Source organism: Bacillus rossius, assembly GCF_032445375.1.
Source record: "Bacillus rossius redtenbacheri isolate Brsri chromosome 4 unlocalized genomic scaffold, Brsri_v3 Brsri_v3_scf4_1, whole genome shotgun sequence".
NCBI lineage: Eukaryota > Metazoa > Arthropoda > Insecta > Phasmatodea > Bacillidae > Bacillus > Bacillus rossius.
In genome coordinates this window covers 6,243,450-6,270,214 of record NW_026962010.1, presented here as the reverse complement: position 1 = coordinate 6,270,214, position 26,765 = coordinate 6,243,450, and the positions used below count along the sequence as shown (strand labels likewise).

Here is a 26,765-nt window from a genome sequence, read left to right as displayed (position 1 = left end):
GCCATGACAAAATCCTATGGGAGCGTACACCTGCCGATTTTCCCATCATAAGAATACATACAGAAGCACCAGAACATCTGGGTAACAAAAAAAAAAAACAATTTCTGAAACATTGGTGCTGTCGTGTTGCACACCTGTCTCGTCCTTCCTAATACCAACACAATACACAATGTTCTATAAGCATAATTATAACTTCCAAATAAACCAAAACATAAAATATATGCATGAAAAAATATTGAAAATAAATAAAATACTCTTTACCCCTTTATTTTAATGTTTTTCACGTAAGGCATCAACAACCAGCCAGATGGCATTCCGGAAAACATTAAGTGTTTCAAATAGTCGTTAGACATAATTTAATACAAATTGTTTGTTGTGTACAGACATAATGCCATATTCATATTCGTTATTACTAAATATATTACATCAGCTTACCTGTTTCCCGTCGTCAGTTGTTTTTATTGCCCGTTTATCCAAGTCATGCTTTAATTTGGCTGCTGTAAATTTAACTGACTCATATGAGTTGTTTTGATTATTTGAGGGGGTTTCAGTTCTTTTATAGATAATTGTTAAGTCACATCTTCACTGTGTTGACTTGCTGTATATTTCACGGTGATACGTGGTCGATGGTACCGAGTGCCTGTGATGTGGACACGGCTGCAGGAGCTCCAGAAGACCATAGAGGAGCAGCAGAGCAGCTTCCAGTACGTGAACCTCACGGGCCAGGAGCTGATCCGGAAGTCCTCGGGCGAGGGCCCGGTCCAGCGCCTCCAGGAGGAGCTCCGGGACCTGAACACCCGCTGGAGCGACATTCCAGTCATCCTGGAGGAGCGCCAGAGCAACCTGGCCAGAGGTGGGTCGCAGCACCACTCCCGCTCGTACATCACGCACCAGTCAGTCGCGTCACCCAGGCATCTCGACGCAGTCCTCACACGTGCGCGTTTGGCATTGCACCAGAGAGAATTGCATCACCACTGTGATGTTTTGCTGCGGTTACTAAGTGAAACTCTTTTGTCTATGCGGTGATTCGAAATGTCCAATATTTTGGTTGGGTGTTGCGAGATGACCTTTGTAACATTTTGATTACAGGATAGAACTTAAGAGTTTGTAACAGATTTCGCTATCACTAGACACTTTCATAGAATGTTGCCATACTTCTACCAGTCAGTCAGAGGACTCCACGTGAGGCAGTTGGCAATAGATCGTTATATTTTAAAGTTATTTTTGCGTAGGCTCAGTATGTAGTTACCTATCATTTGTCACCAAATTTTTAAAGGTCCTTCCTTCTCATAAGGATTGATTGTGCTGGAATGTGTAATAAAATCGCCGACTGTCACACAGAAAGCTAAAAGCTGTGCACATCTGTAAATCAAAATGATATTATTTAAAAGACTCATCGACTCATCGTAAACAAAATATGCTTTCAAGCAAAAAAAAATTCAAGGTTTGAACCCCATTGAGGCAAAGTAAAACTGGCACGTGTAAAACGTAAGGTCCCAATGACGGAACACACTTCACAACCACCTTCGATTAAACATACAGATATAGATTGCAAAAAACTGTCCCTACACGGTTAAACATTGTTACACAACATGGTAAAAGAAATGTTCTCGAACCATAATTACCTTCAATGAATCAATGTAACTGCACTATGCCAGCTTAAAACTCATATTCCACAATCGGAGACACAGAGTACAAGTAAAGTTCAGGAACATATACCGAGACATGATTAAATGCATAAAATACCAGATAAATTAGTACTATACAAGATAAGAAAAAAAATGCAAAATAGATCAGAGTACTATATCTATGAACCAGAAAATTTCAATTACAACTGGCATTCTTCGCTACTAGCAAGCACAAATCACCATTGGCTGGAAAGAAGGAAGCTAGGGATGGGAAGGGGGGGGGAGGAAAAAAAAAATCAAATTCAGCTTTACACCCGGAATCATTAAGAAAAATTTGCAAAAAAAAACGAATTATACACTCGCATAATTGTCGCACCTATATTTTAGGCCTACAAAATTGGGATAAAAATAACTTCACGCGTAAACGTCGCATGTTGTTTTTGGTCCCGCTATTAGATGCCGAACGCATTGTGTAGGTATCTTTTCCATATAAAACTATGTATTTTAAAGAAGAAATCTAATATTTATTCTGACACTACCACTTACAGTGGAACCTCATTATTACGAGTACGGAATACTACGAGACCGTCGTTGTTATGACAGTTTTGTAACGCACAGTCAGTTTGACTACGTAAATAATACTAAATTAAACCGGTTATTATGAGTTGCTTTGTTTGCTTGGTCGCCAGAGCGTGCTGCTCCGCCTACTGAGAGACTCTGGAGAACCGCCAACCTCGTATAAAAAATAGGAAAAAGTTAAACCACGTACTGTCTCCTTTAAGGGATTTTGCTCTTGCATGGTGGAGGTCTCATGCATCATGCAGGATGCTTGTACGTGGTGTTGCAGACATTGAGCTGGTGAGGAAGTTCCAGGAGGAAGTGAGCAGCCTGAACTCCTGGCTGAAGGAGGTGGAAGTGTTTCTGCATGCCGAGGAGGGCGTTCCCGTGGGAGACACAGACACCCTGGAAGCTCAGCTGGAGCAGTCCAACGTGAGTTTATACTTTATGTTCATCCTACAACTTATTTATAGTTGGGTTACATTTTCAATGAAGGTCACATTGCCGTGTGAAAAGGGATCAGGTCGGGGGGATCTTCAGACAGGTATTTAAGTTGGTTGTTTGCCAAAATGGATGGAGGCCACTAGGTGAAGGGGCACATGCGGCCCAGGGGCGTGATGTTGCTCCTGTGGGCCAGTTGCTCCCCCTTGATCACACAAACCTAGTTACTGGCGCGTCTGAGCGTCAGGCAGTATAGTGTCACCAGCGTGTTCCCCAGGTATCCCACCTGTCTTAGTTCTATACCAATGCTCAAATTATCACTCAGAGAAATACCTGTAAACATGTGGTAAAACTATCCTTCATGAAATGCCATGTGACTGCAACATATTTTTTTGAAAGTTTGTAAAATTGTTGTAAAAATGAAACTTGTCACATTTGTGGACTCTTTAGTCTCGTAAAGTTCAGTGACCTGACTCTTCTTATATTGGTTAAGAGTTTTCAACACTCCAGTTAATGTAAGACTACAACACTCCCACCAGCTTTGCTGCAGATCTGCTCACCTGACGGACGGCAGGTGTGTGGTTGGCTAGTGAGGCATGACTGCTCCAGAGCGAGTGTGAAGTGTTCTGTCTCTTGCTACACTTGAACCGGGCAGTAGTGTTCATGACCGGCGTTGCCATGTGTCTGGGATTCAGCCAAGTTAAAATAACTTCCAAGTGTAAGCCCCACCCAGTTAATCCTCTTGATTAGTGTTTTATTCTATGAATTAAAACTACGACTTAATGTTTGCTAGCATATTTCTCTACCAATTTCTGAAGTAAAATAACCATTAAATTTTCCTGTTTCCTTCGTTGTTTTGATGTAGAAAGGCACAGTAAAATTTTTTTTGTACTAAACTGAAATAGAGTGTTATTTGTAGGTATTTGTATACATGAATACTTTACAAACATTGAGGAATGTAAACTATACACTTAAAATAAGTTGCATTAAAAAGGCTAATTCCACAATAACAGATGCTTATTTATAAAATAATAGGTACTAATGTTGAAAAAAATAGATGCTGAATTTTCCAGCCTCTATTTATTGCTCCTGTTAAAGTGAGATATGGCTGCAAAATAGGAAGCAAATACTTGCAGTTCATGAGTGTTAGACAGATATATATAATATAATATATATAATAGTTTATTTTAAAGATAAATCTTAAAAGTATACTTGAGCATTTGTTATTTTTCCATAGGTCTACTTTTAGTTAAAATGATAATACCTGTCTTAAAGTGGAAAGATGGACAAAAAGAATCCAGGTCTAGACACAAAAATCTGTTTTGTGTACCTTAAGACATTTCCTGTGGTCTTTCATGGGTGGGGGGGGGGAGGGGGTTAGTTCAAGGGTGTGAAGGGAGAGAGGTGAGACTGCCACAATTTTCAAAAACTTAGTAACCCTTGCTTTCATGTGTCTAAGAGCAGCACAGGGGGTTTTGATAGTATATCATGGTTGCTACAGGACTAGAAAACCGGGAAAACCGGGAAATGTCAGGGAAATTAAAATGGTCAGGGAATTCCGGGAAATGTCAGGGAAAATTCTACGAATTCTGGAAATTATAAAGTTGCTTATAATTCAAACAAAGCTTTGTTTTGATGCGCTCGTACCGCTACCGAACGACTCCGCTAAAAGGCTGCTGCTTAAGGCACACGGCAACTGCAACTTTTTTTTTTACTTGGTCTACGATTGTCCGTTGCAATAGGCTGTTACAACCACCCACCATAACTTCTGGCCAATCCAGGTACTCGTTTGTTCACTAGCGAACCCGGCCTTCATTTGTTCGTGTTTTGATCCTTTTTAATTTGACCTTGAGACTTTGTGTTTTGTTCCGTTCCATGCAGTGAACTACAGAACGGGCATGGCGTCGTTTATCTTTTGAAGGCTATTTTCACGTGGAATAAGATGATTACAAAGCTTATTACGTGAATTTAAAGGCGTTGTTTCAGGTGAAGTTAGTTTTTGATGCGATCATAAGAAAATAAAGTGCATTTTGATAAAGAAGCGATACCAATTCTCATTTTGAAAACTACCAAGCTGATACGAATACACGTGGCTTTTGTGTGCGGTTATGTTTTTGCATTTTTTCTTACTATTTTTTTAATTACTTTTTATTTCAACCGTTATAATCCGTGAGTTTTGTTGCGTGACACTTACATTGTGTATAAAAAAATATGCATAACTGAACATGTTTTTCCCCAGAATCGTTAGTTAACATTGTAAGAATGTAAGAGTATTGCATGTTGTAATGCTGCTATTGTAATTATCTAAGTAGGCCCGTTATATTGCTAGGTGTGAATTTGTAATAGTTTTTGTATTTGTGTAGTAATATTTTTTTAAGAATTCATTAACAATAATTTTTTAACCTAACCTGAAAATATTAATATGTACTTTTTTTTTTAGCTTAGAGATGTCGAAGAAAACTACTTTTAAGGAGAATTGGCTCAAGGAGTCACAGTTTCAGCATATCAAACCCTCTGCTAAAAACATAAATTCTGCGTACTGCACTTTGTGCTACAAAAGTATTCAACTCAGCAATATGGGCCATGTCGAAGGAAAAAAACACATTCGCTATTCTGCCGTCAAAATAACAATAAAAAAACCTTATTTTACCTCATGTTGAAATTTTTATATTACATTTAATCATACGCACGTTAATATTTATGGTATGTACCTCATAAGAAAGTCAGGGAATTTTTCTCTTAAATTTCTGGAAAACAGGGAAAAGTCAGGGAATTCTAAGATTCTATTTCTGTAGCAACCATGTAAATATATTAATTTCAAGAATCCATCACATAGTTTTAAAGAATTCAGGTCAATCATTGAATATACCCCTAGCGTAATATATGTTACAGCCTGTAAGATGTAACGTCATGTTTACATGTTCTGTCCTGGAAGAATGCCAGTGAGGGTTTTCAAATATTCAGAAACAGAATAATAAGAAAATAACAAGAAGGGTGGCAAAATTAATGCAAGTCAAACTTTTCTAACCAAAAACTATTTTTTTTTAAGCTTAACATATAATTTTCAGCAGTAAGTTATTTTTAAAAAAATATTGGTGTAAATTTCACAAAGGAATATAAACTGTTCTTTTTACATGATTATTCATTTTTAAATTTTTTTTTTGTCATAGAACTGAATGAATAAAATTGCTGTAGGCTTTTTTGAATATAATTTTCTTTTGCTTCATTGAAACCATTTTGCGAGCAGTAAAGTAAATGGTTGTGAACTGAGATGTGGACCGCAGGCTCTTCAAGATGACGTCAAGATGCTGCAGACGAACGTGTCGAAGATCGAGCGGACCGCTCTGAAGCTGCTGGAGAACGCGGAGCCTGGCTTCCACGACGACCTGAAGTCCCAGCTGGACGTGCTCTTGAAGAAGTGGCGAGAGGTCGTGGAAGATTCCAGGCAGCACAACCGCCAGCTTCAAGAAGCTCTTCACAAAACTAAAAAAGTACAAATTAATTCTTTTGCACATATTGTATCTCAGATTTTTTGAAGTAAAAACTTCTATAAGAAGGTATGGATAGGGAGTAAAATTCATGTAAGTCATCATCGACATGGTCACGTTCTCACCACTCACCACCTAGCTCAAATTAGGTGATGAGTGGAACATACAGGTTGCAGGTCATGAAGAAAGAAGAAATTTATAAACAATCTTCGATGTATTACCTGGTTTTAATCATTCATTTAAAAATCACAAAAATTTAGCACAACAGAGCACACAACAAAAATTTAACCGGTACCTCCATAAAGGGGAAAAACACGTAGACTTATTACAAATTACATTATATTGCCCGGATAAGTTCCGGGCAGCGACGGCTGGACAAAGCCCTTTGTTGCCTCGCCGTGAGCTTTGCCTATATAGGCTATGACTATGGTCAAAAAAATTCAAATTAATTTGAATGTCCGAAAGAAAGATCTTAGGCGTCGCCCGGACCGTAGCTACAAAGTTGTACTTCAAAATAACATTGCAAAAATGATGCGAGCCATCGCCCGACCACGAACTCTCGGCACGGTGCTCAGACAATGACTAACTTTACAGCCTTCCTTTCCTTCGTGCGGGCAGTGTTCTGTTCTGGGCTCGCTGACGTAATTTTCAGCCAATCGCGGCGCATAGCAACAGAAGCATCCACGAAATGCTTACTTCTGTTCCCACGACGCAGCGATTGTAAACTGCGGGGCATGCCTTAAGCTGGGTTTACGATTGATTTCCTTAAGAATTATAACTTAACATCGAGCACACGATTAAGTCAAAACTACATTTTCCAGTTTATGATTGACATAGAAGTCGTTAATTCTAACCAATCACAGCACAAAACACATGGCCGGCCATTATTCGAAACGTAGAAGCAGGTTTGAAATAGGTTATTGACAAATGGGATATCTATTTTTCGAAATGGATGATGATTACAAATGACAAATATACGAATTCTAACCCAAAATACTGCCTCGCTCGGTCCAATAATAAGACATAAACTTCCGGTTGAAAGGTTCCGGTTTGTTGTGATTGGTCGCTTCCCTTAAGTCTTAACGAAAAATATAAAATATAACCATTTCTGTTAAGTCTTAAGTCATCATATGGTTTGCACACGACCCGTCAAAATTCACACACGACAATCATAAACCATTCCACTAGTTTACATAGAGTCATATGGTAAGTACACGACTAAGTCTTAAGTCTTAATTCTTAATTTTCAATCGTAAACGCACCTTTACGCAATGTACGGTGCGTGACGTCACTGGCCGTGCAGAGCCGCCAACCCGCTCCGAACCTGGCGCGTGTCACAGTCCTGTCTGCGTTCGTAACAATATATAGTAGAGTTTTATGTTTGTTTATGTGATTTTGTCTTGTTACAGAAGTTGTGGAATTGGGGGGGGAGGGGTTCGTAAAAATGGAAAGGGGGGAGAGTGGGCCACTTCATACCCTCCCGTAGTAAACAGATAAACTGATAAAGTTTTATTCTTAGCTAGATGAAATTTTGCACACTAAACAGCTAACCTTCAAATGTCTGCACCCTACTTACTGATATCTCTTCACCACGGAGCACTAGAGAGTCACTGCGCTGCGACCGTGTTGCCTCTCAGCCAACTGAGTGACACGCAATGACAATTCATATTTGTGCACTTCTGACCATGCCTGAAGCTTTGTAAGTTTCCGGACATTTGCCGCTTACAATGATTTGTCGTTTTTTGGCTTTCCTTGCCACCCATTTAATTTGTGCTCCTCAAATAACGAACACTTATTGTAAATGTCTTACCTCAGTTAATTGGAAAGTAAAAATTAAAATATAATTAGTGGAAATAGAGTGGTACCTGTCTGACAGATACTTCAGTTGTAATCTTGTATTACATGGTGATGTTGTGAGCCTGCAGTGGGTTCTGCACTGTGCAGGCGGTGAGCGGAGTGGAGGAGCTGACGGCTTGGCTCAGCAGGCTGGAGGAGGGGGTCCCCGCTTCGCCCAGCGTCGCCTCATCCACGGAGCTGTTCCAGCTCAAAGCCAGATACCACACGCTCAAGGACAAAGTGGACAGCAAGACTCAGCAGTTCCGCAGTCTCAACGAGATGGGTACGCCGGTCACGTCTCTTTAGTTCACAGACACTGTTTAGTATTTCAACGAGCGTTGATTGTTTCATTTACATTTCCACTTGTATAACTATTACACTGAATACAATGCAAGTATGATCAAATAAATTACATCGCCATTGTCACGTTCCGCCTGAGCCGAGCGTGCAAGAACCGGCCAACCACCATGCGAGAAAATCTTATATAATATCAAACATGTCAAGGCTGGCTTTTTAACTGATTGTTCGTGATTATAATTTAACAATTTATTTAAATTAAATTTGCAAAATCTTTAAATGATATTTGGAAATTAAAAAAGTATGCAATTTTTCATCGGTGTTTTCTTATGACATTATCACGTAAAATTATTGTCCGTGATCCGAATTTACAGACAACCACCTTTTTTTTTTAATATTCATTATGTGACATATAGTCTCAAATGGATCCCCCCCCCCTCCCCCCCAATTATTACTGAAAAAGATGATAGTTAAGTGTAGGTGTTTGAAGTGTACCGTATTTAATCGCATAATGTCCGCCATCGCATAATGTCCGCACATTTCTTTTTAAATACTTCAAATGGAATTTTTTTAAATCTGCATAAGGTCCGCACCAGACAAAGCAACCTTGGCCACCCCTAAAAGGCACAGTAACGGGATGGAAATTTACTGACGCTGTCAACAATGCTTTGACCTTGAGTTGTTCATTTCTCCGGAGCGGTCGCTGAGAGGGTTTGTAGCGTGGTGAAACTGTCCGACTCAGAAATCGCACTCCACTGCGCAGCTGCCTGCGACGTCACGCGAGTTGCAAGGGGATGGGCTATATATAGCACAAGCCAGTACACGTCCCACACGCAGACGCGCGGACAAAGCAGCTGCAACTCACACTACGTCACAAAGTAGGGGAGGTAGCGGAGAAGTGGTGGGGGTACATGCGCACGGTTTCACCTTCTCAATACTCCCACCACGGTTCATTGGGAGAGGGAAAGGGAAAGGTCTGGACTACTAGGTAATAAAAATAACTGTAAACGCAGCGGACCCGTGCGACATAGTTACTTTAAGGGCAGTAGTTATCAGCTGTAACAGAATGGACATACATAAATTCTTACATGTCAGGAAGACAAGGCTCTGCTTTGTTTTTGTTAAAAATTCCTGCTCAGCCTTTCCCACGCTCTGCACTCCTTCCCCCCCTTCAGTGAAGCAGGGCAGGACTCGCATGCACAGACGTCTGCCGGTAACTGTTTTTATACACACAGTGGGCAAGGGACAGGGAGGGAGGCTCGCCGGCGCCGGCTAATGCAGACATTAGACATCTGCCCTGTGCCGTTAGTGGCCATCTCAATGAAAGATTAAAAAAATATCTTTTCACGCAAAGCGTTTATTTTGTGTAGGCTGGCTGCCGCTTCTGAACGTAAGAGTGCACACGTGAGTGAGAGAAGAAAAAAAAAATGAGTGGCGTCTTCCACTAATCGCCGGCACTCAATTATCTCGACACCTGTCACACTTATCACGTCCGCTGCGGAGGGTCGCCAGTCACCAGCGCTCTGCGAAGTAGTGTGCCGCCGTTAATATTTTCAACTGGGCCGAGGGAAGGGTGCCAATTTTACAAAGCAGCGATTTTACTAATGCAATCCGCGGAACCGTGAGCATACGTTAAATCAGGGTACTAGTATACTAATTATGAGAGAACAATTTTTTTACTCTACACAAAACATGTAAAATTTTGAGAAAAAAATTTTTTTTCGGACTTCACCTCATAATGTCGACACCCCATTTTTTTTGGTCAAAAATGTAGCCAAATTACTGCGGACATTATGCGAGTAAATACAGTAGGTACTGAGCATCTGTCTGAGCGGGCCTCGGGAGCTTGTACCGTCTTGTGTCCAGGCAACGACCTGCTGCTGAGCAGCGAGAGCCCGTCGGTGCAGGAGCTGGCTCGGAGGTTCACTCAGCTCAACGCCAGGTGGAGCCAAGTCACCGACACCATTTACGACAAGCACAAGATGCTCAAGGAAGCCTCGCACCTCTACGGTGAATTCAGAGGTACCTTGCGTCGTCCGTCTTGTCTCACTTTTTTTCTTCTTTCATTTTAAATGTTTTGGTACTTGATATGCAGTGAGAATGTACATATTTTCCAGTATGTAAGGCGAGATGTTTATGCCTAGAACTGATATGATGAGTCCTCTGATGTGTCGGCCCTTGTGTCGAATTAGCTGGCCGTTGACTTGTTGAGGGTTGAGGAGACGGTGCAAAAGTAAAAAGAAATAATATTCTCTGAAAGTCTGGGAAGACACATCACAATTTATTTGCATAAAAACATAAAGTAATATCTTCACAGCTTTACTGTCGTATAAAGTTATTTAATTTTATTTAGAAGAAAAAAAAGTATATTATTGTTTGTTGGGGATTTTGCATCCCTGGGATACCGAGGCCCAGGATTACTCGTTAGCCCTGCTGGTCGCTCGGTCAACAGCTCTGGCCTTGAAGTATCTTAATTTTATAGTGAATTCTATTATAAGAAAGAAAATATGGTGAACATTTATGTTTTATTATAGCTCTAAGATATTAATATTCTAATCCTGCCCTTGTATTTTTTTTATTTTTTTAGCCTTAGTTGCCCAAGAAATGGACTGGCTGGACAAACTAGAGAAGAAGCTGAGGAAATCTCCAAAGTCAGCAGCTGATGCAGAGGAAATATCAGAGGAATTAGATGTAAGAGGTCATCACTACATTAATAATTTTAGGGGAAAATTAAGTGTTTTCTGAGCAAGTAGCAATGATAGTTTTTTTTCCCTAATTATTTAGGAAATATGTACCGTGGTGCATTGGAGTTGGTGGTATTACCGTTGCTTGTAGGTGCATTGTTTCACGTGCTGTCATTACTGTTTTACACGCGTCTTGTAACTCATCTGTTGTTCTCCGTGAGAGACGGCATGTAGCGTACCAGCTGGATCCCTGGATCAGAGTACATTTCCTGGTGGAACCTGTGGAGTTCAGTTAGTCAAGGACTGAGAGTAGTTCACAGACAGCCACATGGTTCTACTCGAGGCGGGTGTGAGTGTGTGCGGCCGGGAGCGGAGGTACAGTCAGGTCGCGCACGTGGCGGGGCACGGGAACTGTTGCAGGACCTGGAGAACTACCTGCGCAACCACCCGGAGACGCGGCTGGGCAAGATCCAGGAGATAGGCAGGCAGCTGGTGGACCACGCCATCATGCCTCAGGCCGTGCAGTCGGACGTGGAGGGTGTGTCCCAGAGGTGGGCCCAGCTGAGCCAGCAGGTACGTCCTCCTTCGTCTGCTCCAGTGTAGCGCATGCTGTGTGTACTCCTCCTTGAGGATGTGTTGCATGGCATGTGCATCCATATGTGGCTGGCAAACGGTTTTGTCTTGTGGGCTGTGAACCTTGTGCCAAATTTTCTCAGATTTTTTTTCATTAACTTACGTTATGTTCTAATATTTAGTTTGTAATTAAATAAGTCTAAACCATTCAAATTTTAGTGTGTGGCATACAAATCTCAGGAGCTTACACAAGTTTGATCAAGTTGCATTTTGTATTTATTTTCAAGTTATTTATATTAAATGTAGACTTCACTTAAATTTCCCTGTAACAAAAGAATAGTTTCTTTAAATGTAACTCTGTGTGATGAAAAGCCTGAAAATTGGCTTGTTGAAATCAGAACTGTTTTCCCCATACTTTCTGGTCTCGTATCAGGCTGCGTTGGTGGTTCGAAGGAGCTGCTGGACTCGCTTAAAACTAAAGTGCGACCAACATAAGCGTGGCCTTCATGACAATCTGCGCACAGTAATATTTCTATTTTTGTCTCAAATACTTTAACACGATGCATTATGAGTTATCAAGAATGTACAGTTACCGACAGCTGAATGGGCAGACGTTGCTTTTGTTTGAGTGAATTCCCTGCCACAGTCCGCCCCTGGTAATAACCGTGTTTGCTTGGATAAGTCAGAAACTATTTTACAACAGATCAACTACATTTTTGTAAAATAACTGTGGTTATTGAAATTTAACACTTGTGCCCAACATTTTAGCTACTCTACGTACGGGCAAATGTTTTATATTTAGACTTGGAGCAGTGAAGCAGAGGTTGTGTTGCAAGGGAAGACAAATGTTCTGTATCATTTGGTCAAATTTTTATCACATGACTAAATATTTTCTTATCAACTTTCTCATACTTGAAATATGTGTGAATAATAACTTCAATTTTAACTTACTGATTTGGTGGTACATTTGCTTCTCTTGCAACAGACTGACGCTGTATTAGTAATGTCAGTCGTGAATTACGGGGTTTCCTCATTATTAGTTCTCGTCGCAGGCCTTTTGAATTTTTGCAACCAAACCAAAGTGCACCGCACTATCCTTGTCTGTTCCTAGTGCCACTAGTGTGTTTGGGATTATTTTTTCTGAATTGCTATTGTAAAGTTTATTTAGAAAAATGGTTAAAAGTGTCTTTTTGAACGTACGGGGAAAAGTAAGCATGAACTAATAAACTGGAAAGCACCAGACGCTCGTGTACTCTGCGGCAATGGGGATGTGTGCTCGATGTGTCAGACTGATCCCGAAGGTCCACACACCAGTTGTGTGGCAACCCTGGGTCCGTGCTACGTCAGCCCTCAAGTGCTGTGCTTGCGTACATGTTCTTCCTTGCTTGCTTGTTGTACGTTGCTCTGTGCGGCACTGAGGCACGCCTTCCCCCTGCATCTTGCTTGTAGGCTAGGGACCGCACCTTGTTGCTTGAGGGGTCCGTCCAAGAGGCTCAGCTCTCGGAGGGCCAGATCCTCGACGTCCAGGCGTGGGTGACTCACGTAGACGCGCTACTAACTGCACGTGTCGAGAGCGACCTGACGGCCGAGGACTTGCCGGACGATGACCAGGTGTGTGTGCAGTCTCGTCTCTGCTTCTGTGTGTCTGACGGCTCATACGCTCACCATTTTCTTCAAAGATAACATTTGTTTGTTTGTAATCATACCATGTTAATCTTTAGTTTGGAAGTAGCTGCAAATTAAAAAAAAAATATTCAAACTATTTACACTTAAAATGTACAGTTTTTTTAAATTTGGTTAATTTTTTTAAAAGAATCCTTTTAATTTAATCAAACATATTTTTTTTGCACGTGTGGATTAAACTGTAGCATTTTTGTTTTTAAAAAGCCACATTTATTTACATGTTGTGATACTTAAAATGTTTAAAGTCCTGTGTTACAGTCAGCACCTCTAAGCGTTTGTGGCTTCAGATTCCAACACAGTATAGCAATCATACATGAATGAATAGGTAGATACATTTTTTCCCTTGTTGTTTCAAAGCTTGGGGCGTATACCTGTACAATATGATGTGTAACCATTAGTGAATAGAGGCAGTTTTTAAGTTATATTAGGCTTAGATGATTTTGTCACTTACTAACAGCATGGTAACCTTTATAACTGCATCTCATGGAAAAAGACAGTAAGCTGATATGTGACAGTGTGGAACATAACAAACATTTGGCTAACTCAAGTTTGTCCAGCTGTTACATGCAAAAACGCTTGAAAAAATTTTCTGAGTGCTGGAAAAAACATTTTAGTCCAAAAAAATTGGTTACTGAAATAAAGTCTCACAAACTGATTATTTCTGATTTTATTCATCTTTTACAAAAAAAGTTCATAAGTTACAGAGTCCGCCATCTTCCGACCACAACACTGTTCTCGACTTCTCACAAAACCATTACAAACTGCACTAATTCCCAACAATTCACCTTCCAGCTTCCACCGAAACGTCGGGCAAAACAAAGCTATTAAATGTTATCCTCAAAATGGCCTCCTTGCTACCTTCGACCATTTATTCCTCGGGCCATCGCCCGGCCCTGACCTTTCGACCGCTCGACCACATACTCTCTGCCACGGCCACCTTCTGCCCAAAAGGAACAAGGGCGCTCATGTGATTTCATTTCTGATCAATCACAAGAATGCATAGAAAAATATCAGCCAATCCATGCACATGGCAACAAGTCAAGAGTTCCATTTCCGAGACTCATGTACATCTTTCTCTATCCCAAAAACCATTGCTTAAGGCCCAATCATTCTTGAACCTTCTAGAATTATCCCTGTATCAGACACAATTAAAAAACAAAGAAATAAAATAAAAAAAACTTAAAAGATATGTGAAAAGAAAATACATTCAAACAAAAATAAGCAAACAAACAAGTAAAAATAACTTTAAGTGGCATATACATCATAAAGCGAACAAATCATCAGAAATACTTTAAAAACATAAAATAAAGTAAATTATGATCATTAAACACGTTGCAAATGCACAAATACTTCTCAAAAGAATAAACAGCTGATATCTACATCATAACCATAAAACGTTTAGCATGCGTCATATCTGATTACAAATATATAATGAATCTTTAATAAACCTATTTATAAGGAAATAACCTGCGTTGCTACAAGTGTTAAAGTAGGTACAGTAGAACCCCGATTTAACGAAGTGCTATGGTTACCGAAAATGTTTACTCTAAATCGATGTTTCGTTAAATCCGATTTTCCGATTTTCAATGACCCCCGCACTCATAATCGCGTCCCTGCCGTTTCCATATCGTAGACAGGGTCGACGCTGATATCTTGTGCTGCCGTGCTATCTCAGACTTCGTCATCTTTACAACTTCAACGTCTTTTAATCTCGCTCGTACGGCCCCCGGTTCGTACGTACACCTCGGTCGTACATACAGATTTTCAGAAACCGTGAAAAATGAGGCATAAAATAAAAGTTAAAAAATATGTAAAGTGTAAGAAATACGTTAAAGTGTATTAAAATACAGTCGCAACCTGCAGCGTTTATAACAAATACGAGCTACATACACATTGCGTCACAGTAAAAAATAAGAAAATTGGCCGCAAATTGATGGAAAATTTCCGACAATAGCGCGCCGTACGCGGAGAAAGGTCATTGTACTCGGTCAGCTGCTATTACGGTGCGGCGTAGCCGCCGGCTGACTCTCTTTGTTCGCTGAGCTGCGCAGCACTTATAAAAAACGTATTCCAAAAACTAAACACCGCGCACAAAGCTCTTACTGAGAATAATAAAGCTGTAGCAAACCGTATGTATTCGGTACCGAGTAACAGGTGCGCCATCTAGTAACGAGTAACGAAACGTTACACACGGCTGCATCTCGTTACTCGCATTTTTCGTATGTTTTACGCATGCGCGCGCATATTCGATGAATTTGCGTTACAAAAAACGATGTTTGTTTATTAAGTAAAGTATAATTTGGAAATTCGTCGTCAAAGTTTTTTTACTGTTTATTAAAGGTATTGTGTGTGTATACAAAGTTTGAGATTGGAACAGAAACAACGTAAGAAAGTATTGTTTACAAATTAGAAATATGTTTTTATTATCGCGTATTTTCACGTTTTTTTTTGTTCTTATCTTAAAAGAGATAGTATAAAAAAGCCGCTCTAATGAGATTTAATTGTTTCTTGGTTAACAAAAACTGTTATTTATCAAATATTGTTAATTGTTTATATTCTATTTATTATTATTTACGCGACGTCATACTGTACGCGTACGCAATACGACTCGATTCGTTGCTGCAACATAACATAGCATGTTATGCGGTATCAGAAGTAACGAGTAATGTAACGTGATACGATAGTAACGAGTACTAATTGTTATAGTAACGAATACATACGGGGACGCTTTTTTTCGTTACTTTTACACCTCTAGAGAATAATGATAATGGCGTATTGGTGTGACGTGGTCACAAGTTGAAAAAACCTGGAGGATGGGAAAGGGAATATTTGGAAACGTGTGATTATTGGCTAGCACTGTTACTATGCGGGCGTGTTTGGAAGATAACGTGGTGAGTCAAGCCAGGCATAAAAGAGGGGGAGGGGGATGCGGACAAAGAAACCCTTCATGACGTCATGTGTCGCGGACAGTCTATCTATCCAGGCGCGCGCAATGGCACGCACCTACGCAATTCAGTTACAGCGCCTGCAGTTTTTAAGCAATTTGAACAACTTTTTTAATTTTTTCGTGATTGGACAGATGATGCAAAGGCACATATTAATATATAGTATGTACCTCCATTCTATTACTGACACCACAAAATGTAATTTTTAATAAGATTCCATTACTATTTACTTTCATTTTTTGGAAATCTATATTATTATTTTAATAAATTGGTGTTTTTTTTAATGGTTCCTGAAAACCTTTACGTTAAATCGCTGTTTTCGTTAAATCCGTGTTCGCAAAATCGGGGTTCTACTGTATTGTGAAAGGCACACATTATACCTCTCTGTTAACAGCAAAAAATAGCTCTTCTTTGCTGTAAAAATTTCACTAATTAACTAACTATTAGAGTTTTAAAGATATTAAAATTAATTTCCTCTGCTTTAAATTTTAACACAAGCTTCACACCTGATATTGTCTTAACTTTATTGTTTTAGGTTTTGACTTTTTCTCTTTCATATAACACAGTAACCTTTTGTTACAATAAATTTCAAAATAGTTCAGTGTCTTAAATCAATAAGAAGTGTTACTTTTAATGCACGTACATAAGTATTCACATCTTTTTAAATTTTTTTTTTAAGTCATACATTGTTATTTATCCTCACAAAATGTCATTGTACGTCAATCAGATAGGTATGAATTAAACTTGGGTGACAGTAGAGGTGTGAATGAAACTTGGGAGACAGTTGAGGTGTGAATGAAACTCAGGTGACAGTTCAGGCATGAATGAAACTCGGGATACAGTTGAGGCATGAGTGGAACTCGGGAGACAGTTGAGGTGTGAATGAAACTCGGGAGACAGTTGAGGTGTGAATGAAACTCAGGTGACAGTTGAGGTGTAAATGAAACTCAGGTGATAGTCGAAGTGAAGATTGAAACTCGAGAGACAGTGGAGGTGTGAATAAAACTCAGGAGACAGTAGAAACGTGAGTGGAACTCGGGAGACAGTTGATGTGTGAATGAAACTCAGGTGACAGTTCAGGCGTGAATGAAACTCGGGAGACAGTTCAGGCATGAGTGGAACTCGGGAGACAGTTGAGGTGTGAATGAAACTCGGGAGACAGTTGAGGTGTGAATGAAACTCAGGTGACAGTTCAGGCGTGAATGAAACTCGGGAGACAGTTCAGGCATGAGTGGAACTCAGGAGACAGTTGAGGTGTGAATGAAACTCGGGAGACAGTTGAGGTGTGAATGAAACTCAGGTGACAGTTCAGGCGTGAATGAAACTCGGGTGACAGTTAAAGTTTGAATGAAACTCGGGAGACAGTTGAGGTGGAATGAAACTAGGAGACAGTTGAGGTGTGAACGAAACTCGAGAGACAGTTGAGGCGTGAGTGGAACTCGGGAGACAGTTGAGGCGTTGAAGCAGTTTGGCACTGTACAGCATTCCTTCCCCTCCTTTCCCTTCCTTCTTTCCTCCTTTCCCCTCCCTCTCCAATTTCCCCTTCCTACCCCCCCTCTTTCTCCCTTCCCGGCCGCCTCACCAGCGCTCTCTGACGAGTGTTTTACCGGGCCTACATATTCTCCGGCTCCTAGCTTATTCGTCGCAGTCTCTCGGTCTCCTGACTAGAAGGCTGTCACTGCGGGGGTGGCGCTGCGTTCTGGTATGTACTCGGCTGTGAAACTAAGCGTCTGTATTTAAGTATGAAGTATTATTCTTGCCTGCGCGTTGTGGCCGCACCTTCTTTTTTGTATTTCTCCCATGTAATGTAATGTTTCGTAATTGCTATCAATGTTGGACCCTTCAGGTCATTTTGATTTGAGTTTCTTTTGCTCACGCTGAGTACTGCCCGTAGCTTTGCATAATATTTCTGCGGTTGTATATGGGCATGCCACGATGGCATTGGACACTTCTTGTCAAGCCGCATTATAATTTCTTTCTCGCTTTTGCTTTCAGCCTAGTGGCCCATATTACTTGTTTGCTACTTCCAACGCTTTGCCACCATGTCCGCTTTATTCTTGAATTGTTTTAAATTGTATGAGTGATTGTATATATTCGTTTTCGCATCCCACAGGAGCGCATGAGGAGCGGATGATTATTATAAATTGTTAACCCATAATTATGTCATATAATGTATGTCATAATTTCCATTTTCGCTCTTGAGGTATTTTATGAATAAAAGTATTGTATTTTTCTATATATTTATATGTTTTTTTGCTAAAGCACCAGCTTCCCACTGTCGTTGGGTTTTAATGTAAAAACCCCCTCCCTGCTTTGTCTTTCTCAGTCGTAGTCTAGATGGCTACAGCGTGAATGAAACTCGGGAGACAGTGGAGGTGTGAATGAAACTCGGGAGACAGTTGAGGTGTAAATGAAACTCAGGTGACAGTCGAGTGATGATTGAAACTCGGGAGATGGTGGAGGTGTGAATGAAACTAGGAGACAGTGGAGGTGTGAATGATACTCAGGAGACAGTTGAGGCGTGAGTGAAACTCGGGAGACAGTTGAGGTGTGAATGAATCTCAGGAGACAGTGGAGGTGTAAATGAAACTCAGGTGACAGTCGAGTGATGATTGAAACTCGGGAGATGGTGGAGGTGTGAATGAAACTAGGAGACAGTGGAGGTGTGAATGATACTCAGGAGACAGTTGAGGCGTGAGTGAAACTCGGGAGACAGTTGAGGTGTGAATGAATCTCAGGAGACAGTGGAGGTGTGAATGAAACTCAGGAGACAGTCGAGGGGTGATTGGAACTCGGAAGACGGTAAAGGTGTGAATGAAACTCGGGAGACAGTGGAGGCGTGAGTGGAACTAAAGAGACAGTTGAGGCGTGAGTGGAACTCGGGGGACAGTGGAGGCGTGAGTGGAACTAAAGAGACAGTCGAGGGGTGATTGGAACTCGGAAGACGGTAAAGGTGTGAATGAAACTCGGGAGACAGTGGAGGCGTGAGTGCAACTAAAGAGACAGTTGAGGCGTGAGTGGAACTCGGGAGACAGTGGAGGCGTGGTGTGCTCTCTGCAGAGACTGGTGGAGGAGTTTGAGACGCAGCAGAGCACGCTGAAGGAGATGGAGGCCCAGGTGAACACGTACGAGTCCGCCGGCAAGCAGGAGGCCGCCGCCCGACTCCAGGAGCAGATGATACTGCTGCAGGTGATTGAACTAGTATCTCCAAGTGCCATTTTTAGGTCGGTGTCTATAAATATTACCACATTGTACTAGTTTGGTCAGTCGTTTTTAAGATATTTTAATAAATAATCACTTATGCCAAGGTAAGCTTATGAAAAGGAATGTACAGTAAAGTTCCTATTATCCGCGCATGCTATGAAAAAATACAGCACATATGCAAATCTGTATTTTATTACAAGTGAGCAAATTTGAACTCTCCTGACGAGTGTATTGTGTGCAGTATACAGTAAAACCCCTCAGGCCTTCTCGTAACTCACGCAGTAGGCTGGCATGCGTTGTTATTTTTGTCTCTGTCGCGCTTTGTTTCTAGTCGTATGGTTGCTTTGTAATTAATGTTTCCTTTTTTGTTTCCTATTTTCGACTCTTTTGCGGATTATCCGCGATTTTCACTATCTGCGGTGGCCCTGCTACTTAATTTAGTTGATAATCGGGAGTGTAATGTAGTTTAATGTAGATTTATCTTCTCGAGTATGTCAGGACTGAACAGGTGGTTAACTGTGGATCGACACCAGAGAAGTGACTGCAACAACAACACTGGCATTAGGAAGGTCCCGGAGAATAAAATATATTTTTGAAGTGAAAACTTCTTTAGCCGCGTTGACCGATTTTTGGTAGGGGCAAAACTTACGGGTTCGCGTCACCGACATGCTAGTGACGTGTTGCGCCAGACTGGCGAATCGCAGCGGCCTGTGTACGTGTATACACGTATATACACTAATACATTGTATATACTCGACTGTATCATGTGCGTGTTGGACTCTTTTATGGATGGGTAAAATCTTGTGAGTTCGCGTCACCGACATGCTGTAGTAGCAGTAAGTGAAGTTAATTTGACCACGTGAATTCGTGACCTAGGTCTGACATCACTGGTAAGTCACAGCTAGGTAATGAATTTTTACGTGATTTTTACATACCACTGACATCTGTTGTGACTAAAAATATGATGTAAGGATAAATTATATCATGCTGACATCGTACTGATATAATACCAAAAATCATTTTATTACGTACATTTGACGTAGAAATGATGTCATACTACACATTTAAAAACAAAAGTTTTAAGTTTCCGCTTCTGTCGGCAGTACCCGTGACCGGCTATTTTTTTTTCTTTTTTTTTTCCAGAAGCGTTTCAGCGAGGTGCATTCCAAGTTTCAAAAGTTCCGGTCGCCCGGCAACCTGGAGCCGCGCCTGTCGCGGGCGCTCCGAGAGCTGCGGAGCGTGGAGGAGGCGACCTGCCTTCTGGAGCTGGCCTCAGAGGACCCGGAGGCCATCGAGGGGCAGCTCAAGCACTGCATGGTGAGGCTCGTGCTGCAAGGACATGGCTGCTTACCGAGGCTATTTGTAGTGGCTGCCACCATGTGGACCCGGCTGAGACTCCCGGTCAGGGCGTTATGTGGCCCGTGTGAGGCGAGATATTAGTCCTCTAGTTTATTAAGCTCTGGCCCGCTCTAGGCGTCGGGCACGCCGCACCGCTTAACATACGGATACCACTGGTTTGGCGACACGTGGCCACACGTCTCTGATCACCCGCGCGCAATTTGAACACACGCGCGTCTACATACGTCGGCGGTACGAATGCCAGGAAGGAGGGGAACTGGACAGTTGAGTCGGACCAGGCTTACGAGCGAAGCCTCGGCTGACGTCAAGTTAAAAGTTTGGTTATTTTTCTGTTAACCCTGCCACTTGTCCATCAGTATAATTGCTGTGTTGCACACTGAGTTCCCATACCGGTTGTTCCTCCACCTCATAGTCACCTACCATGAAGATACAAGTATTCCTGTCAACATAATCATCTCTTAAATGTATTCCCTCCTTTTTAAAAATCAAACGAAATCTTTTACCTCTTTGGTTCAACACACTGTTCCGACACTGACGCTAACCTGTACATAAGCGGGACTGGGAAAAGTCTTCGAAAAGAAGATGTTCTCGTGATGGAACAGTGTTGAGGGCCTGTACACGTGGCGTGAGTGCTGACACTTCTTCACTAGAAGCCTCGTTATCGTTCCTGGTATTCTGGGCCATTGCTGCCAACGTCTTATCTCTTGTGGACTCCTCACAAGCTGCAGGACCTTGTTTATCTGAGGCTGTGGTTGCCCAGCTGCTGCCTGTGTCCACTCGTGCCGGCTGTATTAGCCATACCTTTCTTACTGCACAGCTGACATGAACTGTATAGCTCATTAGTCCATGATACACATGTGTCATCTCTGAACATGACATGAAATGACAAGGGAAATAATTTTATTGGACAGTAAAGGAAAATGTATGTTGAACGATACAGTCTATTTTGGATGACGGAAAAGTTTTGTACAGGTTAATGGCAAAGTTTGGGATGCAGATGAATATGCTGCAAGAAACCTGCCAGTTTGACTGTCGCGGGCACATTTGAATGTTTGTGTGGTCTCTGAGAAATGCCTTAGGAAAGGAGGTGGGCTATGTGTGAAGGCCTCCTCTAGCACAAGCTCCACGAATACTTCAGTTGGTACCAGTGGTGTTGTCAGCTTGTGTCCCTCCATGCTCGGTTGTTCTGGCATGAGGGCTCTCGGGTCGCATGGTGACTCACAAGTGCCGGTAGTCATGCAGCTTTTAGGGTCAGTTTTGTCTGTTACCATTACTTTAATGTTGATATGTGACTAGTTCATGAATGTTTGGTTAGTTATAGTGGCATGATCGGTATGCCAAGTCACAGTGACAGTGTAGGAATGGTTTCACCTGTCACTATCTTGCTTGGAGATTATGAGACACGGGAAGGTCCAGATACTAGGGGTTTATGGATCGAATGTATGTTATTTCAGAGGTTCTATCACACTCTGAGTGACATCAAGGGTGAAGTGGAGGACATAATAAAGACCGGACGGAAGCTCGTTGAGGATGAGGCCGTCGCAGACACTCAGAGGTTCACAGCACGCATCGACATGCTGAAGGAACTCTACAATAAGGTGAGTAGCTGTTCGTTCCTAGGACCATTGCATCGTTACTTCTCTTTATTGCTTTAAACTATTTATTTATTCATCACTTTATATGTGAAATGTGTTTAAATTATAGCCTTGTAATTTACGTTGTGTTTTAAACAGTTTTTAGTATAATAAATGCACCTTTGTATTGCTATTGCTTCACTAGCCTGGTTGGACTTTCTCTACCTTAATTGAGCCAAAAACTGTTTGTGCTGTGTTTATTTTTTTTTTGCTACAAAATTTGCTCAGTTACAAAATTTGAAAATTTATCTCAGAAATGTAATTTTTTTCATTTCACGTAACAATCTGTTGTGTACAGAAACAGTTAGCAAAGGCAAGGGTTGCTTGAATACCAAGTGTTTTTTATGTTGTGCTGTATAGCACACACAGAGTTGTCCAAAAATAGGACTTAATACTACATCTATATTTATATTAATATCTGGTAAATATTGTACATATTCTTAATTGATATATTAAACCACAGTTAGTTACATTGTATTCATACAATTCATAGTATGATAGTATGAGAAAGTATATTGATATTTAGATTAATTTCATTACAAAATCTAAATATATTAATGACATCTGATTTTAAACTTGTGTTGTTTATTGACATTAATTTGGTAATATTCCATGATGGTTTTATTGCAGAATTGTGACTATAGTACAACCTCTCTGACATTAGCTTTGCTAACAGTATTAATATTAATGTGTGATATAAAAAAAATTATTCCAAGCAAGCAAACATGTTTGTGTGAATTCATGTACGTGACTTATTTGTCAAGTTAATGTTTTATGTAGCTAGGATTCTGTGAATTATATGGACTATAACTTTCTGGAAGTATATTAGTTATTTACATAATAATATATTTGAATATATATTGTCTCAATGACTGTGAAAATCATGTTGTGGAGTTAAGCCATCACATTCATTGGACATAGGGATGCTGTATATATTACAGTCCAATGTTTAATATTTTGAAAACAAACTGTTTGAATAGTAACATTTGAATAGTAACATCCATATAAGAAAATATCTATTGTTTATAAAATTTCAACCGTCAACTAAATGACTAATACTTTCAGTAATCAGTTAGTTCTGTTATACCTGTAATAACCAATTGAAGCCTGGCTGAGGGGATGGCTTGCCTCGCTCATTGATTAGGTGGCCAGCTGAGCGACTGGCTTGCCTCGCTTGTTGATGAGATGACCGCCTGAGCGGCTAGCTTGCCTCGCTCATTGGTGAGGTGGCCAGCTGAGCGGCTGGCTTGCCTCGCTCGTTGATGAGGTGGCCGCCTGAACGGCTGGCTTGCCTCGCTCGTTGGTGAGGTGGCCAGCTGAGCGGCTGGCTTGCCTCGCTCGTTGATGAGGTGGCCGCCTGAGCGGCTGGCTTGCCTCGCTCGTTGTAGAGGTGGCCGCCTGAGCGGCTGGCTTGCCTCGCTCGTTGATGAGGTGGCCAGCTGAGCGGCTGGCTTGCCTCGCTCGTTGATGAGGTGGCCGCCTGAGCGGCTGGCTTGCCTCGCTCGTTGGTGAGGTGGCCAGCTGAGCGGCTGGCTTGCCTCGCTCGTTGATGAGGTGGCCGCCTGAGCGGCTGGCTTGCCTCGCTCGTTGGTGAGGTGGCCAGCTGAGCGGCTGGCTTGCCTCGCTCGTTGATGAGGTGGCCAGCTGAGCGGCTGGCTTGCCTCGCTCGTTGATGAGGTGGCCGCCTGAACGGCTGGCTTGCCTCGCTCGTTGATGAGGTGGCCGCCTGAGCGGCTGGCTTTCCTCGCTCATTGGTGAGGTGGCCAGCTGAGCGGCTGGCTTGCCTCGTTCGTTGATGAGGTGGCCGCCTGAACGGCTGGCTTGCCTCGCTCGTTGATGAGGTGGCCGGCTGAGCGGCTGGCTTTCCTCGCTCATTGGTGAGGTGGCCAGCTGAGCGGCTGGCTTGCCTCGCTCGTTGATGAGGTGGCCGCCTGAACGGCTGGCTTGCCTCGCTCGTTGATGAGGTGGCCGTCTGAGCGGCTGGCTTGCCTCGCTTGTTGATGAGATGGCCAGCTGAGCGGCAAACTTGCTTCGCACGTTGATGAGATGACCAGCTGAGCGGCTGGCTTGCCTCGCTCGTTGATGAGGTGGCCGCCTGAACGGCTGGCTTACCTCGCTCATTGATTAGGTGGCCGGCTGAGCGGCTGGCTTGCCTCGCTCGTTGGTGAGGTGGCCGCCTGAGCGGCTGGCTTTCCTCGCTCGTTGGTGAGGTGGCCGGCTGAGCGGCTGGCATGCCTTGCTCGTTGATGAGGTGGCCGCCTGAACGGCTGGCTTGCCTCGCTCGTTGGTGAGGTGGCCGGCTGAGCGGCTGGCATGCCTCGCCCGTTGGTGAGGTGGCCGGCTGAGCGGCTGGCATGCCTCGCTCGTTGATGAGGTGGCCGCCTGAACGGCTGGCTTTCCTCGCTCGTTGATGAGGTGGCCGCCTGAACGGCTGGCTTGCCTCGCTCGTTGGTGAGGTGGCCGGCTGAGCGGCTGGCTTGCCTCGCTCATTGGTGAGGTGCCCGGCTGAGCGGCTGGCTTGCCTCGCTTGTTGATGAGATGTCCAGCTGAGCGGCTGACTTGCCTCGCACGTTGATGAGGTGGCCGCCTGAACGGCTGGCTTACCTCGCTCATTGGTGAGGTGGCCGGGTGAGCGGCCGGCTTGCCTCGCTCGTTGGTGAGGTGGCTGGCTGAGTGGCCGGCCTGCCTCGCTCGTTGGTGAGGTGGCCGCCTGAGCGGCTGACTTGCCTTGCTCATTATGAGGTGGCCGGCTGAGCGGGCGGCTTGCCTCGCTCGTTGGTGAGGTGGCCGGCTGAGCGGCTGGCTTGCCTTGCTCATTGGTGAGGTGGCCGGGTGAGCGGCCGGCTTGCCTCGCTCCTTACTGAGGTGGCCGGCTGAGCCGCTCGAAGAGCTCCTGGTGGATGGTCGCCGGTGTGTGTGCGCAGCTGGGGGCACAAGTGACGCAGGCCAAGGGCTCGCTTGATGTCGCTCTGGAGGCGTGTCGCGGCATGAGCACGGACATCCCGGCCCTGAACGCGTGGCTGGACGGCGTGGAGAGTCAGCTGGATGAGCAGGAGCTGACCGGGGGCGTGGTCGATCTGGAGCCGCAGATCCGCTTCGTGAAGGTCAGTCCCTGCTTCGAGCGAGCCTGGGCGTCTTCAGACATCGCATGTTGCCAGCCAACTGAGTCGAGTTATTCCTCTCGTTCATATGTAATACTTAGCTGGTGACTTCTGACATCCAATATACCAATAAGGACATGACATGACTGTCTAAAGGATTGCTCCCCCTTTTATTTGGTAACCCAGCCCTCTTAGGCGTTAGGCCGTGCGTGGATACGGATACGCCGTACACGCGAAACAGGAGAGGTGTAAGAGATCCGGCTATGTCCAGAGGCCGAGGCTACCCATCTCAGCATAGACACCACCGTCACCCCCTGCCTCGCTGAGCTAACCAGATAATTGGCTGCGTCCTTAGCTCTTAGACTTTATCAGCACTGCTGGCGCATTCCCCAGTCTCCCACATCTCACTGGGACCCCTCAAAACACCCAGTGAACCCGTGGTCCGGTGGAGGCCTATCCAACCCTAGCTAGCTGTCCAGGCTAGTACCGGAGCTGTGTCGTCGCTCACAACATTGACTCCGCATCGGGCTAGGGAACCCTTGGAGCCTGCTCCAAGCGATCAGGGCACCACCACCAAGTACGAGGCCTACCCAATCAGAATCCAGGGCCTTGGAGGACAAAAAAAATTCTTATTTTTTGCATGTTCCTATTATTTAACTATTTTCCATTTCCCTGTGATAAAACACTTACAAATATTAAATTTGGCCCCTGATGAAGGATGTCTATGACATAAATACAAACCTTCAACTTACCTACAAACTTTAAAAAAGTATATTTTAATTCCACCATTTGTCTTGTTGTTCAAACAGACATCAGGGTGTGTCTGTTTCCAACAATTGAATTATGCCTTGAGAGATAAGCATGATTTTAAAGTTGCAGATACTAGCATCATGTTAAAAGCTACATGTTTTGAAGGGTTGCATATTGTAAAAAATGTTTAATTCGTAAACAATTAAATTATTGTAGTATAAAAGTGAAAATATAATTTTAGAATAATGTGTCTAGAAATGAGAACTCACCAGGAGTTATGGCTATAAAAGTATTGAAATAAATTTTAAAATGAATCTGTTACCTAATTTATTTGTTAATTTATTATCATTGACTAATGGTTTTTAATTTTTTTTTTTTTTTCAAAATTTAAAAGTGTTTATTGTTTATTATTTTATATTTATGTTAATATTTTTAAAATTAGAATACTTTGTGTCAGAGAAGAGTAATTATGACGTAGAAGCTGTTTTGGTACAATAAGGACAGTTGAAAATTTAAACACCAAAATAGTCCGATGTTAAATAGGACTGAATAGCTTAGTCACTCATGTGTTGTTTTTAATGAGC

At 42.6% G+C, this 26,765-nt stretch overlaps 1 protein-coding gene across 1 annotated transcript in view; it reads left to right on the top strand.

Moving 5' to 3' along the window:
• The window catches only part of LOC134541655 (dystrophin, isoforms A/C/F/G/H-like), a 935,715-nt gene that overhangs the window by 154,169 nt on the left and 754,781 nt on the right, over nt 1-26,765 (top strand). The window contains exons 19-30 of the mRNA XM_063385245.1: nt 664-853; nt 2,476-2,618; nt 5,912-6,118; nt 8,060-8,234; nt 10,115-10,270; nt 10,836-10,939; nt 11,353-11,505; nt 12,955-13,116; nt 19,194-19,322; nt 20,481-20,654; nt 22,151-22,294; nt 25,255-25,434. Of these exons, the coding sequence (XP_063241315.1) occupies nt 664-853; nt 2,476-2,618; nt 5,912-6,118; nt 8,060-8,234; nt 10,115-10,270; nt 10,836-10,939; nt 11,353-11,505; nt 12,955-13,116; nt 19,194-19,322; nt 20,481-20,654; nt 22,151-22,294; nt 25,255-25,434 (1,917 nt within the window). The remainder of the gene's footprint in view (nt 1-663; nt 854-2,475; nt 2,619-5,911; nt 6,119-8,059; nt 8,235-10,114; nt 10,271-10,835; nt 10,940-11,352; nt 11,506-12,954; nt 13,117-19,193; nt 19,323-20,480; nt 20,655-22,150; nt 22,295-25,254; nt 25,435-26,765) is intronic.